Source organism: Dreissena polymorpha, chromosome 1, assembly GCF_020536995.1.
Source record: "Dreissena polymorpha isolate Duluth1 chromosome 1, UMN_Dpol_1.0, whole genome shotgun sequence".
NCBI classification, from domain to species: Eukaryota; Metazoa; Mollusca; class Bivalvia; order Myida; family Dreissenidae; genus Dreissena; species Dreissena polymorpha.
This window is the reverse complement of record NC_068355.1, coordinates 84,391,229-84,412,552: the sequence shown is the minus strand read 5'-3', so window position 1 is coordinate 84,412,552 and position 21,324 is coordinate 84,391,229. Positions and strand designations below refer to the sequence as shown.

The following is a 21,324-nucleotide window of genomic DNA, read 5'->3' as shown; positions in this document are numbered from 1 at the left end:
TTGGTTTTAATGGGCATGATATAGGGCCCATAGAGCAAACGTCATGTTCAAACAGAATCCGCACGTGTTGCTCATGCATGAGAAATTCATACATCAATCCAATCAAGTGTCATACATGTGGAGAGACAATAAAACCTTTCATAAGTAAGAATGTTTATTATTTCTAGATGAAATGCTGATGAATTATTGAAAGTTTAAACCATACAAACAGGTGCCCAGGTCGTGAATTTGTTTTTAAACATAGCTTTTATTTGATAGACGCCGATTGGGGTGCCATTTTAGTTCATGGGTATGATGGTGAAAACAAAGAAGTTTTTAAGAAGGACATAGCACAATTTGAAAAAGTTATTACATCAAAGGTACTGCCCGCGATGTGCATGAGGTAAGCATTTTTTTCTTGCTCTCTTTTCTCTATGCCCTTCATCCGGCAATGATAAGGGACAAATGGGACAGTTTAAACAATCACACATTTTGTCGTGCGTACATGTATGTGACCGTACTTATACTTCTAACTAATACAATATTGCTTTTATGAAAAAGGTAAGCGTCGCAGAAATCTTACAAAGATTCGCTAAAAATGTTTCTGCACCAGTTTAGGTTAAAATCAAAACCTAACTTCATTTTGTCTATAGATTTTTATCCTACCTCTAAAATATTCATAACGAAACAGAACATGTTTAGAATAACAGAGATTTGTACCATTCATTAAAAAAGTATTGAATCTTACAAAACTTTTTACTGAGTATCTCCGGGGCTTTATTAGTACGGTATGTATAAAGAAATAATACAGATTTAAACAAAGGCAGACATTTTCTTTTTTATAAAGTAATCTACCTCGACCTTAAACCTTTCAACATTTCGCAATAAAAATCTCCTGCACTATTTTCGCTAAAATCACGTTGTTTACTTCAAACTTTAGATATTGATATAACCTTTATATTTATCATTGAAAAATAACATTTCATTAAGAAATGAATTAGGCAGACATTACTTAAAGTTTGCTTAAAAAACTAACTCGGTCTTAAATATTACGTGTTGTCATAGAATGTTTTTAAAGCGACACATATTTTATAATTAAACTTCTTATTGAAGTTTTATTGATTAACGATTTGATACATCCCGAACTTTGTTTCATATTTCACTTGTGTCCAATCCAACTGTGCGAATTCATAAAATGCTGTTTATTCGAAAGAAGCGGGTGTTCACTATGGATAAGCTGTAATCTACACGCGTCTTTAGTATCGTAATGGCATTGGGTAACGTGATAAACAATATGTCGGCGGTCAATTTATAGATTATGTGATTGTCGGGAGTTTATATGACATTTTGTTTTAAAAGAATTGAAAATGGGTTAGCTTTTTCTTTTATATTGAAAAGTGATTATAGTGAATTATATATTACATAGATTTATTTTTTTTAAATCTAGCCAAAGTTATTGACCAGGTCTTCCGAGATATTTTTTCGAATGAGCTTAAATACATTATTTTTTAAATGAAACACACTAGGGCTTTAAAAAAAAATAAAGAGCCTATGTCCGTTTCAGTAGAACAAAACAAAACCCTGTTTTTAAGGGTTTATATTTGCGCAAATAGTTCAAAATCGGCTCATGGAAGGTTAAACAATTAGGCCACCTGTTAAAATATTATCGATAGATAATAGACATTTTCGAAGATTATCGAAGTGAACACAGAGACCGCTTTGCAGCCCAACCATCTCGCAACATGATACACTATTTGATTATAGCTATTTTACAAAACATTTGACAGCGTTTCAAAGGTAATCATTCACCAATGACATCTCGTGAAAAGTTCTGCTTGAAGTTTAGACAGTAAAGGTCGAACACTTAATTAAAATTAAAAAAATAACAAGAGATGTGTTCGTCAGAAACACAATGCCCTCTACTGCGCCGCTTTTATTTATTTTACTTTTCTTATCATTTGGCAGGTACAGATAATTATTAAAAGGGAAGTAATATTTTTTAAAGGGATATAATAACAAATATTACTTGCCTTGTAAAAATGATCTGTACCTGCCAAATGATAAAAAGAAATTATATCCCTTTAAAGCTTGTCACTTCCTTTGGATTTTTTTAAGACCTTTGACCTTTAAGGGTGACCTTGACCTTTCAACACTCAAAATGTGCAGCTCTATGAGATACACTTGCATGCAAAATATCAGGCTGCTATCTTCAATATTGCAAAAGTTATGACCAATGTTAATGTTTTCGGACGGTCAGACGGACAAACAGTTCAAATGCTATATGCCCCCGGTAGGGGGCGGGCATAAAAACAACACAATCTACCATTCATTCAAACGGTTATCATTTGCTTTATTTCAATTTCACCATTGTGCAAATTGGTGCGAAGTCCAGGTTACCAGGCCAAATTGATAATGCAATCTTGCGAACTAGCTAGCCGCGTTGCCTCAAACCTCTCACCTCGCGAATTTAATACACCAACAAACGTTTTCGACATAAATGTTTCCCACATACTGATTAACTGAATAGTCTTTGAATAGTAATAAATTATTTCTGTTTCTCTAGAAACCACATTTTGGTATCACAAACAAGAAAGAAATATATTTTGTATTAAAAACATATGGCCTTCAATTCATATTCCGAGTATCATCAACCTTGCTGAAGTATTTTTTGTTTGCACAAGATCCATTATCGAGGTATCAGATATTTCTGTAACCGTAGCCTCCTTGATTTTTGTCTGCTGAAACCACTTGCATAAAATGCATAATCCTCATAACGCCTTTTGTTTATGGACGGACCGTGGGAAATAATATAGTCCCCTCCAGAAACACATGTATGGGACTAAAAGCTCTGATTAGTGAACGTATGTGATTAGTCGGCTGGCAGAAAGGATATATACCGTATTTTATGGTACATATTTCACATTACAAGATACACGCAAGTCCCGATTAACCTACATGCCATTATTTAGAAAAAACTACAGTCGTCAACATGAAGTCATATGAAGTTGATTAAGTCTTGTATTACGAAATAAGCTATTTAAATTGAGCACATAGATCGACTGCGATTTCAAACGTTTTGGTAATGGCAAGGTCAGCAATACAGTGTTATAAATGTTTAAGCATTTTGATAATAAGATGTTTAATTTGTGAAACCATATTTTTGTAGGTGGTTGGAAGGAGCCATAAAGAGCAAAATAATGAAGAAAAGTTTTTGGTTTTTTATTTTTGTTTTCTTGTTGAAATCGATGTTTTCTTGCATTTTAAACGATGTTTTAAGTTGATAATTAATGCAAATTTTTTTTTGCTTCAACAAAAGAATATGACACGTCTTGCGTTTTGAGTTGTTTTACGATTGTGCTTTGATAAACTTACTTAAAATTGGTTCGTCAAACTGTGATGTGTATTTAACCTAAAGAAATCTTATTTGTCTGCATTTGATTTAATCTCAAATCGTTAAAATTTCTTTTATGCAAAGAACGATGGTTAATTTAAGCATTAATGTTGGAATTTAAATATTTAATGTAATTTCTTTTCAGTTCCGAAAATGTTATTATCTGTGAAAATAAAGAACAAATTGATCGGGCGATTGCAACACTTTTTAAAAATACCATTGAAACCGTTATGTTCGTATACTCTGGACACAATGACGATAGGGGTCGTGGACTTCAACTAGGCAAAGATGAGTTCTATCCGTTAACTGAATTAAGTGATAAACTCAATAAGTTGAAGAAAAAGAAGGCCAATTTTGACAAAGTGATAGTCTTTCTGGACTGCTGTTATCCAGACAAAATTAATTTGAAAGGGCTAAAGCTAATTCAGATAAATGCCACTGCTCCAACAGTGGAGGCCAAAGCAGACACAAACACTGGCAGTCCGTTCTTACAGTATATTATTCAGGCATTCACAGCGACCGCTAATGGAAAAGGCTGCAACGTTCCAAATTGTGAATGCAGCGATATTCTACAAGACAGTTTTATTACCCTGGATACTTTGTGCGATTATCTGAACGAACATTTTAAAAATGGAGAATTGAAATTGGACATGCCGTCTATGAATGCAGACAACATTTCATTGCAAGACACTGTCCTCGCATATAATTGTAATTTTAAAGTGCAGTTCGAATTCACAATACTGTACCCCGGAAAAAAAGAAACTCGGAGCATGCGTGTGCTTCCGTCTGAGTTCAACACTTTTGATCAACTAAAGTCAATCGGGGCTGCGGAGGTTATTAGTAAGTTTTGTTTCTGGTTTATTATTTATTTGAGACCATATTTTGTCTCTGTTTGTTGATTAAAACAATTCCTTAAAAGGAGCTTTCTTTTATACTTTATTATGTGAAACAATCCATAAATGTTTGATGTAAAATATACTCTTTGGTCTACCAAGGCTTTTAGAACATTATTCAGTTTATCTGGTTAATGTATGTGTTTCTATATTATATGCGCATATTTAGATGCGTGTTGTGTCTCAAGACAAAAATGTTCTTGTGTTTCATTTAGAGCATGTGTGTGACATGATATCAGATAGCAGCACCGTCATAACTAAAGTTGCTGATACATTGAGTATAGAAATCAATACTGGACCGAGGTCCAAGCACATTCAAGAGGTAGACACTATAGAGAAACTGTTACTAGCCTGGACCTCAAAACGGATTTTGCGATGCACGGCTCGTCCATTGTACAGCATAAACGTGGGCAAACCTGTGGGGCGGTTACTGAAGGGTGTCCCAGAAATCAGGAACGCACACCAGGCTGCACTACAGAAGTGTGCTATGAAGGTTTGTTTAGTCCTTATACAAAAATGACAATTGTTCAACAAAAATTAGTATACGAACGGAAATTTGCTGTGAAATGCTACTGTGTTTCTTTAAACACATTACCACATATATATCACAATTTGACATGTACACGTTTTTATATTATTTATTGTCTTGACATTTGGTCTATTTGATGAAAAACGTTGCTATTTATTTGTATAGGACCAACATTTGACTGACATAAAGAAATATAAGGACCAAATCGACAAGATTCAAAATGCAGACTATTTAAGTATTCTAGATATGATCATTCATCAAACAAAAGAGGAGCAGGTACGTATGCATTTGCATTTATGTAAAATTCATTTACGTTGAATTAATTAAATCTATGGGGTGGTGATCATCTGTGCAAAACGTGCTAATGTGTGTTTGTGTGTCTCCGTGCTTGGGTAAGTGTGAGTGGGTGTGAGGTTCCAACTCAAATTTATAAAACTGCCTGTAACTTATTGATCTTGAAGAATCATTAAGTTATGACATCCTAATTTGGATAAATGTATCATTTAATCTAGACTTTATCTAGGATAGAAAACAGTATTCATCACCCACACCTTGTGCATATTGAAAGCCTAAGGTTTGCAACAGATTACCAACAGATTTTGCCCAAGAATGTTTATTTAGTCTTTTTATTAAATTCTCACAGATGTGGCTATTAATACACTTTACATACTTAATAAACTTTTAACTGAACATTTTTCAACCAATACCGTATAACATTAATTGCTCCTGAATACATCAAGAGTGTTGTTCAAAATTCCCCATATACACCATCATTATGTGTTTGAATTTTCACACCAAGTAGTTTTTTTTGCAAAATTTTAAGCAAACTCTTCCAATTGCCATTGACACAGTAAAGCCCCAGATTTATGACCCATAATTTAATATTGGCCAAACGAGCTGATCAAACAACTCTAATTTGGTATGTATTTAAATTGTTTGATGATTTATTATGAGTTAAGCTTAAAAACAGCCTTTGAGGCTTGACTTGCAAGTATTTCAAAGGTATTTGCAGAAGATCCTCATGTAGTGAATACAAGTCTTAGGTATGTAAATGATGTAACAATTTTCTAATGCTTGGTCTTTGTACAATAATTTAATATCCCTCCTAAGTTGTTTCCCTTTTTTGAAAACCATAACCTATTCTTATTTTTTTTAAGCATAATTTCCACCCATCACAATATTCCTCTAACAAAGACAAACGTTTAATTAGTGTGTGCCATACTAACAATGACATCTTCATATAACAACACAAATAATTTTATCATACCAATACATATTCCTTTAAAACCCTTTAACATATAATTTTCTTCTAAGTCGTTCAAATAAATTGACAAACGGATTGGTGATAATGATTTTCAATGTCTAACTCCTAAAAAGCAAAAAATCTTCATTATTAATTGTATTACCTAATTTTATTCTTGATTTCACATTTGTATACATAGATTTTATGATGGGAAGCATTTTTCTTTTAACGCATAGCTTTAACAGTTTATACCAGACGATATCCCTCACCAAATAATCGAAAGCTTTGCTCAAATTAACAAGTTCGGCATACCAGCTTTGTGTTCACTTAAAACATTATGTAAGACACAATGTAACACAAACATGTAATCAACAGTTCACATATTTTGCCTGAATCCTGCCTGTGCCTCTATGTAGACATGATAGTATTTAGCCCTATTGTTAAGCCTATTGTTAATGACCTTAGTGAATAATTCCCTAAAAGTACTTACTAATGTTATCCCTCTGCAATTATTCACATCCTGTTTATCACTATTATTATACAACGGAACGATATCTTTGATATTAAGAATGTAACTCCATAAACTGGTCCTATACAATTGTGTCAAATTATATTCCCGAAGTCAAACCTGGCAAAGACCCGGGTGTCACAATTTTAGACTTTATTTGCAAAACAAATTTCACACTTTTTCTCCTGAAATAGGAAAGTACCATATATGATATATATCATAAAGTGGTTATGCACTAAGTTCGTTCAAAGAATGCGTCTATGGTCGAATCTTGCCGCACCCATGTACCTATTTTTTTAAATGTTTGACAGCTTTATATCGGTGTTGTCAAAGGAAGCTTTACAGGAGCCTTTTCACATTTTGGCAAATTGACACAATAAAAGAATGTTTCAGATTCGCAAATTTTCGTTATAGTAATGATACAGTAATACAAAATGTTAACCATGCTCTAAAATATCCATTATATGCATCTTTTGACGATTTAAATACTGAAAATTTTAAAGCTTCTCAACGCGAAACGATTCAATAATTTGGAGAATTCTGTTTGTTCGATATTTTTGTGATACTACGCGGATTGTTTATATAAAGAATAAAATTAATCGTGTACTGTATCAGGACGGATGACCGAGTGTTCTAAGCGATAGACTTGCACTAAAGGGGTCAGTGGTGCGTGACCAGTTGAGGGTTACTTCTTCAATATTATTCTAGTTTTTTTACTGAAACTTTTTAGATCCAAAGTTTACATCTATCAATGTAAAGTATTTAATGACAAACTTCAATACATGCATAAATCTGTGAAAAGGCCCCTTTAAACCAGGGATCTCAAGTAGTATACAAATATAGCAAAAAGCCTTTTTATGTATATACAAAATTCTGTATTTTAAATGGGAACATCCTGATACCTTTGCATAAGATAAGTTTTATTCATTTTGGAGTGCCTTCAGCGCTTTGATTTAAACACAAAATATTCAAAACCTAGATTTTTCCCAGATATAACACATACGCCAACGTGTAGATCACGTTCTAGTTCATATACATGTGAAATTTCAGCAAAAGTTAGCGCTCGATAATCCTCACATTCATGTTTTTTCTTTCATCCAGCACTGGATTCGGGACATAGCTGTTGAAAACTGTTCATTATCTAAATTTTACAGCATACGCTTATTTGTAATTAGCATACCTGTGGGTAAATAACATGTATATAGCTCGTCTCATTTTTATAAATATGAAAAAATGAAAACAACAAATGCAAGGCTTAGTAGTGTATCGGCCGATATTACTATCCTTTCAAATGAGTACTTAATAAATACAAAGAACGTACACAAAAATGTTTCAGTTAAAGGGGAATCGTTGGGAAATTTCGTTCTTTGACCTGCCAAATAGCTTCACTCTCGTCCATCTTAGACTTGTGAAGATTGGCGGCATTTAGGAAGCCACACGGGACTAGTTCAGGGTATGTTCACCTATTGAAAATTTGGGCAAATTTATATTTTTAATTGAGTGCATATACAATGTGGAAGTGATGTTTTATAGAGATTAACATGTCAATCCAATTTAACATTCAATGGCAATGGAGATGTGTAATACCCAGGTCTTAACATGTACATTCTTTTATGAAGCTAACCTTTTTGTAATGGCATTGGTTAAGGATGTGAAACTTTTAATGTTTGTTAAAAAGACTCAGGAAATATATCTGTTTTGCGATTGTTCGATTCAATGTGGATTGTACGTATGCTTCCCTGTATCTTAGTTTGAAATAATGTTTTTGTCTATTTATTTTGAAATATGGATTTAATATTAAGGGACGGTGAGAACAGATAAACGAAACGAACCGTGTTCTCTTTAAATAGTCGTCCGATGTTTGACATCTTTGTTGGAAAAAATCACCAAATAGTATGTACATGTAAATACCGCACTATTTGCTATTGTTGTTATATGATAACAAAGAGGAGAGAAGAGGATAGAGAGAAATAATGAAAACTAAACCGAGGCTTCGTAAGATAAAGAGACTATAGGTCAGATTAATTTAAGAAGTCATTGCAGAGTAGTGATATTTTTATTACGTTTATCAATTACGTATGGAAAACAATTGGCTGATATAATTTTATAATTCTAAGAACATTTTGTAAATCCTCGGTATTTGGATTTTCGGCTTTTGATTTGGTACTTCATATGTACCAACTCCTCAGAATAATTATATAGTTGACCACTTAATCATAAATGCCTCGTTTATGATTACCAAGTACAATATAATTTGGAAATAGACCAATAAATAGCTGTTTCTTGTTCAAACAAGTATAGCTCCTCTCATATTGGTTGTAGAGAATTACATTAAAATACCCGTATGATTGTTTCCTCAAAACTTGCACGAAATGTGCAACGACTTGAAGTAATTATATGAAATTTATATTAATATACATTAGTGAATAATATGACTGAAGATTATTGTATTGATAATCGTTTAAATAATAATGTATGGTGGCTTTTAATATTTGTACTATGTTCAAAGCAAGACATTATAAGAACATATTTCCCTTCTTGTTTTGTTTAATTTTCGTGTAAGCATTGTCGTAGATATACCAGTTTTTAGACATTGTTTTGTTCTTGTACATATGCAGGTCATGTGTTATTGTTAAAATTGACGAACTCCATTTCTGATATTTGTTGTTTGTAAGCTTAAAAGTGATACGTGTGTAAAATTTAATATGATCTGTTGAAGATAATTCATCAAGGGTTTACAAAGCTATAAGTGAATGGTAAAAACTTGTTTTGCGTAAAGTCTAATAGATCGAATAATTGTAAACCCCTACTGAATCAATTAAAAAAAGGTTTTTTGTTTCTTTTGTTAATGTTTTTTATATATAATCGTTGTAATAACACGTCCTGAAATGTCTTTTGATTGAATCTTGTCCTCAGAAGACATAATATCTCTGATGAATTAATTTATGAAATTGGAAACAATATTTTTTTTCTTAAGTGAAAATTAAAACAATAGGTTCCAAATTTTTATTTTATTAAAGTTGTTTCAAAAAATTGCCCTGTATTGTTTATGTTTGTAAATATTTTAACCTAGCTTTTCTTACTTGCGTGTGTAAATAAGAGCCGAAATATTGGTGTGTTTGAGAATTCCTCGCTCTATTGGTTTGACAAGAGTTGGTGTTGGTCTGTTGTTATTTTCAGGTTTAGTAGCCCAAACATATTATATAATGTTTGAATTGTTTGTACTGTAGCATGACTAAGGTAGGGGAATGCTTACAATTGACCTATCGACAGCCGATTGATTGACAGGCTTATTAACCAATCAGATTACAGCATAGATTAGGCCCGTTACTATCCGCCATTTTGTCCGTCAAACTCGCCGTTGTCCGACACATAAGCTTATACGTAATTCTGTGTTTTAAACAAAGAAAATGGTTGAAAGGTGCTGTTATGGCACTTGTTATTCAGACACAAGGTATCCAGAACGGTTAAAAGATGAAAGTACGTTTTTTCCGTTCCCTCAACCGGGTACTAATCTTGAAATATTCAAACGTTGGATTCGTCTTTGTGGTCGTCCACACGAACAGCTTAATCTCAACATATTAAGCGATCGCCCGAAAGCAAAACACAGTCGTTATAATAAGATACTACGCGAAAATAGAAAATGTAAGTTTTGCAACGGACACGTTATAAAAAAGAGTATAACTTTGTACTTGTTTATCCTCTATATAGACAAATTAGAAAGGAACATTTAAAACCAGTTTTCAAAGGTGGCCAACGTTAAATAAATTTGACATTCTAATGCAGTCGGCAAATAAATAAGACATTATAAACTTTGCTAGATTTTTTTAATGCTAATGAAATCGTAATAATAAAGACAATCAGTTATTATTTTTAATAATATCACATAGAATAAAACATTTTTTATTTCTTTCGGTTTAAGTCTTCCAAATTTAATGTAAGTTAAGAAACTATTTTCAAATGCGCAAGTAATTATCAATAGGGGCCAATAAGTGTCATTTTACACCATATGTGGGCTTTCTACTAATCCGTTATCAAAACAGATGCCGCAAACTGTGAATGACCCTTTGAAAACCCGGTCTGATTAGCGAGTTTTTTTGTACATGAAAATTCTTTCAACTTTTTATATTTTAAACATTGCAGAAGATAGTTTTCGAGGAAATAATAATATATAATAATATATTGTGTATGTTACTTTTTTGACGACTTTGACTTTGTTATACGATTATAACAATGCGCATGGGTCATTTTGACCAAACGCATTGTAGATATGTGTTATATCGGATTTCAATAAAAACGTTCTTCGTCTTCTATTATAATAAATTTACTTAACTGTGCCACATTTGCGATGTTGCCATCGGTTGCAAAAATTAACGGCTTTTAATTAAAAAACTGAAACATCTATTACTCAAGGAAAAATATTGTGACTAACGAACAATTCATACTGTATGCGATAATTGGCGATAATTTTGCCGACTTTGATGATAAATTTAACGGCTTTTAAGTAGACTAATAAAAAAGTTTTGACTATTTAATAGATATGATAATTATATTCAGCACCACTATTCAATGATAATAAAAACTATTGTATGGCCTTTCTGGTATACCATGAGGCCTTTTTGGTTCACTTATGCGGCCGATTCGCGTAGCCATTTTTATGACGGACTTCGGCGGAGTGACCCCCCTTGAAATCGGTGGGCGTGGCTTCACTCTCGCTGTCGAAAGGTCAATTTACAATCATGTTGTATATTAGCTGTTTTAATTGTTTGTATTATATCATGATCATGATTAAGGTAGGGGAATGTTAACAATGTGTACATAATATTCGATTGGGCAAATGTTTTAATTGCTGTGACTTTTCGAGTATATTTTTTCTGTGTTGCCACTGTTTTGAGCAATTTTAAAAGGCTTGTTTTTGTCGATATCGAGATTTGATCATTTGCAAACGAAACATAAAACCAAGAATTGGGATTTGTCAGAGGTAAAATACAAAACGTATTTGTTAAATTAAATGTGTGTATGTTTAGTGAACCAACGCGGACTAGGGTGGATTTGACTTATTCGGCTTGAGTCGAGAAAATTGATTAAGTATTGAATTGTATTAATCACCTCTTAGCAAGACGGTAACGTTCCATCTGTCATTTAAGATAAATCATTTGCAAAAAAGTTTAAATTTACTTCATTGTTCTTTTTTTTTCCTTATGTGGCTTCTTCTTTCAATAAAGTTGGAAAATGTTTCTAAACTTTAAAACAGTGTTTTGTTCACTATTAAGCCTTATATAGTACATCTTTGAATAGAAAAAAAGTTAAGATAAACGTAGATAATTATATTATGTATGTTTGTATTTTCAACCCATTGTATTAATTTAGTTCCAAACTTAAACTGTTTGAGACAATTTCACATGTAGTCATACTCTAAACTGTCAAATCACAGGCACTCGGCATTAGCTACTACCCCCCCCCCCACCTCCCCCAGCTGCCACCCCCTCCCAAACTCTCAAAAGTGTCCATGAGTAATAAAAAAAATAACATGACAAAAAAGTTTGTCGAAAAATTGTTTTTTAAACTAAAATGTTATATATATAAATATATATATATATAATATATATATATATATATATATATATATATATATATATATATATATATATAACAAGGTATGTGACTTAGACCCTTGAATTGCTGATTTCGGCATACCAGCCAATTTCCGAAGCTCATTACTCAATCAATTTTCAACCGATTTGCACAAGTCTGGTATCAAACAACGCAGAAGACTTCATACTAAATGAATAAATCGATTAATGTTCGCATAAGTCTACCGTAAAGCGGTCATCAAAAAACAAACTTGCAACAACATTTTCTAGAATCGATCTGATAACCACAAAAATACATTAGACACGTACACACTTCGGTTGGACAAGCATTCGCATTGTACTTATACATTTCATACCAACAAATACAATCAATATTTTAAAAAATGTATTACTTACTAACATATATATATCTCGAACTCCAATCTGTGGCGAGAATCAGCTTTCCAACAATTAACCAATGCCTTTCACTATCGCTACGCTATTTAACAAGAATAGTCACACCTCCGTTATTGACCAATGAGAGCACAGCTTTGTTGAAAACTATTTTGAACTCAACACTGGCGTAGCAATTGTAAAAGGCATTGGTTAAATAGTTGAAAAGCTGATTCTCGCAACAGATTGGAATTAAATGGATTTATATATTAGTACGTGTTACTTTTGTTTTATTTTCATTGCATTGATTGTTTTCGATGTGAGGTTACAATGCGAATGACTGTACACCCGAATTATGAAAAAAATGTAATGTATATTCGTGATGACCGCTTTACGGTAGACTTATTCAAAAATGCATCGATTTATACATTTAGTATGAAGTCTTCTGCGTCGTTTGATATCAGAATTGTGCAAATCGGTTGAAACTTGATGGAGTAGTGAGCTTCGGAAATGGGCTGGTATGCCGAAATCTGCAATTCAAGGGTCTTTGTCACATACCTTGTTATATATATAAGTAAAAAAAAAAATTCGACGAACATTTTTGTCATGTTATTTTTTATTACTAATGGACAATTTTGGGAGTTTTTGGAGAGGGGTAGCAGCTGGGGGAGGTGGTCGGATAGTTGCTATTGCCGAGTGCCTGTGTTCATTATCTGAAAGAAAAGTTGTCATGGTTTGTTATTGTTGTTAAGAATAGTTTTTACGTATATTTTCATGTGCGCACGCTTTCACCAAGAAATATACGTGTTGACTCTTGTTAGTCTTCAGTCGTCAAGAGACGAAATTACTTTTAAAAAATGTTTGCTATTGTATGTGTCGTTATAATTGAATGATTTATTGAATGAATAGAACATGTTTTATTAATTTTAAAAATACTTTCTAACCATCTAAAACATGACTTTTATTGTTATCCGTCTCTTTGAGTTCGTTTAGGCATTCATAATATTTGAGAAAGTCTTAGCTTGATTGTCTCTCATTTTCGTGAGTATTTGTATATCTAAGTAAACGAAATTTGAATTACTTGTGGATAGTAATTAGTATTCATATAACTATATTAATTCTTGCTATAAAGGCTTTAGTAACAGTTTTGTATTCGATCATTATAGTATATACAGCAGCTGGAGTTTCACTTCTCTATATTATATTAATGTGTGTGAAGTCTTTTTTATGTATTGTTAACATAATAATAGATGTTTTTATGTACCCCAGTCTATACTGGGTGACGTATTGTTTTTGTCCTGTCCGTATGTTGGTTTGTTGGTTTATTGGTTTGTTTGTGTCAAACTTTAACATATTTGTGTATGTTAACATTTGGGATCTAGCCTTTGAACGGTGAATGCCAAGCATTTGGGGTTTAAACCGGGTTTGAGGCCAAGCCGAACCTCACATTAACCTAATAATAAATATCAAATCTAAAAGTCACGTGCGAAACGAATACTACACGAATAATTTTAGTGAAATAGTGTCTTTAGTATCGAGGATTAATAAAAACGTTTAATAAATGGATAATAAAGTCATTAGTAAACACTGCAATATGCTCCATAAAAGATTTTAAACTATTAAGTAAGTGATGTATCTTCAGAAAATGGAAAACTAAGTAAATGGAAGAAAGATCGTTAATATATTTCATCAACATAACACAATAGCTCTAATGCTTACAGTCTCTGAATTTTAAATACGACAGCGATGGAGAAAGCCAACTAATAAAGACAAGATATATATCATGCTTGATTATTTTCTCATTTAGTGCAGTTTGATTTAAATTAAGACTATGAGGTTACATTTAATTTACACTTGCAGATTTTGAGGTTACATTTTATTTGCACTTGCAGTTTTTATGAACAAATCTACACCACAAGTGTGATTCGGGTGTCCTTAAACTTGAAAATCCTTATTGTTATCATTTGCATTCACCGATACAAGGCGGTGAATCCAGTTTTATTAATCTTTGTTTGATGTTATCGTTAGTTGTTGCTCTGCATCTTAATGAATGAAATATGGTCACTGGCCTTAAATAAAAGGGCGTTTACGAGATTAGATTTAACACGCGTCTCATGTTCTTCAAGACACTTAAAAACATTATCAAGAAACGAGTAAACTAGTTCATGTTATTTTCAACATATATGGTTAGATTTGTATTTTTTTTTAATTGTGTTAAAATTGCTTAAACAGTTTACCATTTGATTCTATACTGATGTTCGTTTCAATGCGCGTGTATAACGTTTAAAAATAAAAAGCAACATGATTATCTATATTAATTCTGAGCTTATCTTTGACTCGCAATATTATCGTATTTTACTGACAGGGTTATATAAAGCGTCCAATAAAAACCCTGCACTTATTTAGGATCAACGTTGATGCCGTCAAAATACTTGGCATTAGCGTCATCGTGTGATCTTTTCCGATAACCACTCGTTTATGGCATTCACAGCAGGATCTCATTAGTATTATTTGGATCTTCTGTTCCAAAACCGTCAAAATTTAATTCGTTGGGCGACGAACCATACTGACTGTCAGATTCTGAATTGTCTGAATCATTTTCTGAATGGTAGTTGGATTCATATCTCTGAAATACAAATAAATGCATATGTTAACCTGTTTAATTTTATGTGGTTAGCATAAAACTTAAGTCATTATTTATTTAAGCATTTGATAATTAAATCTGTTAATGACCCGCGTTTGTAGGATAGCATTTAACCGTATTGATTTCATAAGCTAACTAATGATTTATAGGTTAAGTGAGTTGTATCGAATCTGTAACAAATAATTCTATGGTTTCTAAAATTATACGCTTTGCTTAACATAAAGAATGGTATATGCTCATCTATCACATTGCAAAAATATTCAATTTCCGATTTATCTGTTAGCGGGATATTATTAGCTACACGTCGGTACATACTTAGGAAATACGGCTTATGCTTTTCTGATAATTTATCTTGATTCAGGATGAACTCATGGACTCTACTTAATGCTTTTAGCTGTTGATGTAGATTTTGTTTGCGTTCTTCTTCTGAAAATACAAACAGAAAAACAAACAATATAATCGATACACATTTCAAGTAACATTTTACTCTCGCATGTAAGGTTGCACGTTTAAAACATTGAAAAAAGTATGAAAACAAAACATTGTTGTGCATCAATGTAAATAATGACGAACCCAATTGAAGTTTTTTTTATCCAGCAGTCCAGTGTTAATGCTCTCATGAAGTATGCATCTGTAACCTCATATTTGATTTTAAGTGATCTTTCAATAGATCCAGAACACCGTCACGATCGTCAAAGGCCTGTTCAAATCTTAACAGGCGTTCAAATTATTTAGCTCTTTAGCTTAATTTAAATTAAGTTGAAAATGTCTGCCCATTTGTCGATCGCGTTCATTCACATTGGTAAAAATTTCTAAAGCTTCCAAACAATAAGTTTTCTGCATTTCGTTTATACAACTATCGTCCTGGAAGAGGATTTCTGCCTTTTGAATAAGATCAGTTGTTCCCTTATTAAATCATAAACAGTAAGAGAAGGGTGGTCGCTGCTCCCAATTAATTTTGTATATAAGTATTGAAAGCCTTTGAGTGGTGTTTGTATGCTTCATCATATTTATGAACGTCAATACAGACGGATCCTTTAAGGTTTACGATCCAAGATTTAAGAACTGCGATGCTTGTATCGTTTTCTCCAAGTTCATTACACATCTGTATGGACGAATCTAGTATTTCGATATTTGCTTTTTCATTTGTTGTCGGATCTTTTGTACGAATCGAGATAACAAGTAGAAAATCAAGTTAATTTTAATCATTTGTTGCATGCCTTTGTTTGTTATCAATGGCTAGTGAAAAGTTTGAAAGGTTCGTCAAATGTTTTCGCAATCAAACACACTTTAAATGCTTTTGGTTCCCAATAGCAATATAAAAATGATCATTGAATGCTCAGAACTTTTCCGAAAATTTCGTGAAAAACCTGACTTTGTCTTGAGGAGACATTTTTATTAAATCCAAAAGCTGCCACAACACTTCATGATATGATCTTTTAATTACCCTTCTATTGACGATGAAATCTCAAAAATCTCAAAAACAGATGAATAATGGCACTATTTTGTTGCACTGCTGTCACAACTGAAGTATAATTTTTGTCTACTTTTTGATCAAGGTAATTTAACTTTTGTTCTTTTCAAAGTTGCAAAAGTTTTTGTTTGCAATGATAATCTCTTCATGTTCGACATGTTGACATCGATTTGTAAAACAAATGGCAATCCAATGATGTAATGAGTATCGGACGCCATTGTTATCGAAAAGGAAATCAATCGGAGCGTGCGGCTCAAGTTGAATAAACTGCCGCGTCACAAGTTTTGACATTCATCGGTTTTCACTCTTTAGAGATAAATTGAGAATCGCGACAGCATATTTCATATTCATCGGAGTATTTTCACAAACAGCCAACATTCTCAAAAAGCTTTTAGAAGAATAATGCAATTTGGAATATGCATATTCTAGGCATTCGAAGGTACTTATTAATGACATGCACACCAGTTATGCAAGCTCTTTTTCTGATTTAAATTCATTACATGTTAAATCATGTGACACCGCAACTGCGACAGTTTTAATTGCAAGAGGAACGTTTCCACACTTCTTTAGTTAAACGTTTGCTTTTCTAGGTTTCAGAGATTTATATAGTAGAAATAAAATATTTGAATCAAAATATAACGTAAAATATCATTAAATGCGATACTGAAAAACAATCCGATAAGTGTAACCTTTACAGAAAACCTACAGGCCTACAATTTAGTCTTTAAAGAGTTTATGAGTCCATGGCTGACAATGGAGATAGTGGAGATAGTGACAAAACTCTTCTTCTGTATTTTCAAACAGCAGCCGGAAAGTCAGTATCCATTTGATGTTTTTTTTTTAAATAATTCATCATCAGTTTTAAATTGAAACACATTTATCGCAGCACTAAAAAAGAGGTACATTATATGCACGTTTAACAAACGCAGTATACTTCAAATTTCACAAAAACTTACAATTATGTGCAAAAGAGATCTTAATAGACTGGACCAAGGTGTCGCTTCATTAACCGTAAGATCTAAAATGCAAACAGTGGTCTTAATTTGCTTAGGTTGGGAACACTGTAAGAGGTCAACCCGTAAAATTATTCATAAGAAATTCAAATACATACGTATATGTGCTTTATGCATTGTACAATTTACATTTTCGTTAAACAAATAGTATAAACCCAAACAAAATACAACAATTATTACATCGAGCCAATATTGATTAAATATTCATACATACATACATACAAACAAACAAACATTCAACGATTCAAGGGAACACTTTGCAAATTGTTCCATGATGAAACGATATATTTTCGAAGAGAAAAATTCTCAATCGTGGAAAAAAGTAAAAACTACTATTTTTGGTATTAAAGTCCATGCCTTAAAGAACATGCTTTACTTAAATGTTAGTATTTACTAAATCATTGCTCCGATTCGAGTATTCTCGTTAAAACCAGTGCCATTGGCTGACATGATTAATACACAATTCAAAATATGCTTCATTAACCGTAAGATCTGAAATGCAAACAGTGGTCTTAATTTGCTTAGGTTAGGAACACTGTAAGAGGTCAACCCGTAAAATCATTCATAAGAAATCCAAATGCATACGTATATGTGCTTTATGCATTGTACAATTTACATTTTCGTTAAACAAATAGTATAAACCCAAACAAAATACAACAATTATTACATCGAGCCAATATTGATTAAATATTCATACATACATACATACAAACAAACAAACATTCAACGATTCAAGGGAACACTGTGCAATGTTCCATGATGAAACGATATATTTTCGAAGAGAAAAATTCTCAATCGTGGAAAAAAGTAAAAACTACTATTTTTGGTATTAAAGTCCATGCCTTAAAGAACATGCTTTACTTAAATGTTAGTATTTACTAAATCATTGCTCCGATTCGAGTATTCTCGTTAAAACCAGTGCCATTGGCTGACATGATTAATACACAATTCAAAATATGCTAAGCCCTAAATATGAGTAAACATATCGGACATGCTATATTGTAATAATATCTTATTTGAAATACCCTGCGTTGCATTTGATTATAATATCGCAGAAGTTAATTACAATTCCACAATCAAGCGAACATTACTCCTATTACTACGAGGTCTTTACGAATTCCATACACATAAAAACTAAATATTTAGGTAATACTTACCTTTTGTAATCAAATAATTAATAAGGTATTCCCAGCAAAATGATTTTACAACGATTTTCACAAGTTTTTTAAGGTAATGTGTTAAAATGAATTCTTATCATATTCTTAAAAGTTTTTTTCCGAATTAATAAGATTTTAAGTATTGATATGTTCAAGATGTAGCTTTAAATGCATTTATGACTTCATCGGAATTCAAAACGTGAGCGAGATCGTATTACATCATATGCAAATACATTTTAGTGACATATTTATGTTATCTGGCCAGGAGCGAATATTTCTGGTTTGAAATATTTTAAGACTATGAATTTTGGATTCGTAAAATCATTATATTTTAACATGCGGTAAAAAGTTTATGTATTTGAAACAATAGAACATAGTTCAAATTAGTAACTGAATAATTGTTTAAGGTTATAGACATAGTCAAGCTTTGTAATTTGGCCTTTTACGACCTTATTGGTGCTTCTTCCTGCATGGCATCACAATGATCTGAATGTAATAACTAAATGAGGCTTTGTAATAAGGACGAGATGCAGTTGTTTCTGGTTTTGGTTTTATCTAAATTCCTTAGATAGTAACGGTTCTGTTGCTCTGGTCTCTATAAACAAATTCAGTAGTTAAATAATAGTAATAAAACTGAAACGTATTATCTTTCATTGGAATTGTGATGATATGAGGTTATTTTTCATGAACACTTAAATGCAAAATAAACAAGTCTATGCATAGTGTTGTGTTGTAACGCCTTAAACATGTTTAATTCCCTCGCCCGTATTTGTATGGACCACTCCAAGTCGGTGTCCGCATATTCGATCATGTGTGTGCGTGTGTATGTACATTTATGAATTGTCCTTCTATGTTGTGTGTCTTACTGTTTGGCAATTGGTTCATTTCCATACAAAAAGGACCGCGATGTAAAATAAGGGTTTTCTCTCCTGCCGTCAGCTGAAGTTTCAACTTATGTGTATTTTATTTAGGGCAGGTGATTAATGTGTCACTTCACAGCATCACACGATTAACCCAAATGGGATAACCACCTTGATTCAGTCATTGTAAAACATATTACTGGGCTTGACGCCGGTCTCATGGACTCTTAACGTCTTACTAGTGTCAGACATATTCGCATAAATTATCTCGTAGCATACAAATGTCATATCAAGCATCAACACTACTGAAAAACTATTATGATTAGGAGATACATCAAAGTTTATATTCATTTCAAAAGGCTTATACAATGCTGTTGCTGTCAAATCCGAGTCTTAGTTAATTACAGTTCCAGCCATTTGTGACTTCAATGTTATTTGTTTCTTTCAAATAATGAATATTACTTATTTAATTTGTTCACAAGGGGCAGGGTCATTATATAGAAACAGTTCGTTATGACGTTTCAATGCCAAACAACCCGATTCTTAAACATATCTTAACTTGTGAAGATGTTATATTTGACATATATGATCTTATGATTGTCATCTAACAAAAGTGTTAAATTCACAATCTATATACATTCTTTTATAAAAACATGACTTTAATAATCTCTATTAACCACAAGGCCGAGAGGTTTGTTATTCGGTGTGTAACAGGGTATAATCGACTTAAATAAAACGAACTTTATTTAGCTATTTACTATTTGATGAGGTTGTAACTTTTTGTCCTTATGATGCGTATTATTTTTTTATTTTTAAGATTATCGCTCAGCTTAGATCACTCTTGTATCACAATATGAATTCAGGTGAGCGATTCATGGTTATCGTGGCTCTCTTGTTGGCTGTACGGTACTGTTCGGGGATTGTAAACGTGTGTGCCCTGGGCATTGCGATATCAGTATTTCACATATTTATGTGACGGAAATAAAACAAAAGGTGACGGGGAGTGCGGTACATTATTGCATGTGAAACACATAAGACATCTGTGTTTAACAATTTAACTTACGTTATCTACAGAATTATTTGCAAATGAAATAAACTGTCCATTTAGTAAGGCAAAGACAATTTATTTGTTCAGATCATTCAAATACACTTCGGAATGCAAACTTAGTATACAAACATGCAGGTTCTTTTCCCAAATGTTGATTGTTTACAGTTTTCAAATTACTGTTTGTAAGGATTATTATTATTTGATTCATCAATTAAAAGAATTACTATCTTCGAGAGTATTGTTCGGGTTACTATTCGCTGTGCTTTGAACAAGATAACACGATAGCTTTTTTGAGGTTTTGTTGATCTACTTATCATAGCTTTTTTATTCATTCAGCGATTTACTGTTTTACTGAATTTACATTCTTGGCCACTACAGATATATGTATTACACCCCGGTTTACGCGCTACATTCACCAGTTTTACAACGTAAAGGCCCCTTTGCATGCACCTCGACTTCACGTTCTTGCAGCTGTCGAAAGTATTGAAGATAAAGCATAAACATGTGTATGTCATACAGGCTCAACATCTAGAATGTCGCACTGTGTAGATTTGACAACGTATTACATGGAAAAATGACATCGATGGTGCTTTATTTTTTATTAACTTTGCTGCTCTGG

At 32.5% G+C, this 21,324-nt stretch overlaps 1 protein-coding gene across 2 annotated transcripts; it reads left to right on the top strand.

Annotated features, from left to right (window-relative positions):
- Positions 1 to 8: 8 nt before the first annotated feature.
- Positions 9 to 9,800, top strand: LOC127838570 (uncharacterized). 2 transcript variants are annotated; one of them, XM_052366404.1, is made up of 6 exons: positions 9 to 144; positions 259 to 382; positions 3,516 to 4,210; positions 4,548 to 4,756; positions 4,958 to 5,068; positions 7,880 to 9,800. In XM_052366404.1, exons 1-6 carry the CDS (start codon positions 78 to 80, stop codon positions 7,970 to 7,972), a joined length of 1,299 nt encoding a protein of 432 aa, XP_052222364.1. In that variant the 5' UTR covers positions 9 to 77; the 3' UTR covers positions 7,973 to 9,800. The 2 variants fall into 2 exon arrangements, with proteins under 2 accessions (XP_052222364.1, XP_052222354.1); XM_052366394.1 differs by having other exon boundaries at positions 4,479 to 4,756.
- The last annotated feature ends 11,524 nt before the right edge of the window (positions 9,801 to 21,324 follow it).

Coding starts and splice junctions, on each gene's coding strand:
- LOC127838570 (XM_052366394.1), top strand. CDS start 78: ATGAGAAATTCATACATCAATCCAATCAAGTGTCATACATGTGGAGAG. Junction 383..3,515: donor CTGCCCGCGATGTGCATGAG/GTAAGCATTTTT, acceptor ATTTCTTTTCAG/TTCCGAAAATGTTATTATCT. Junction 5,069..7,879: donor ATCAAACAAAAGAGGAGCAG/GTACGTATGCAT, acceptor AAAATGTTTCAG/TTAAAGGGGAATCGTTGGGA.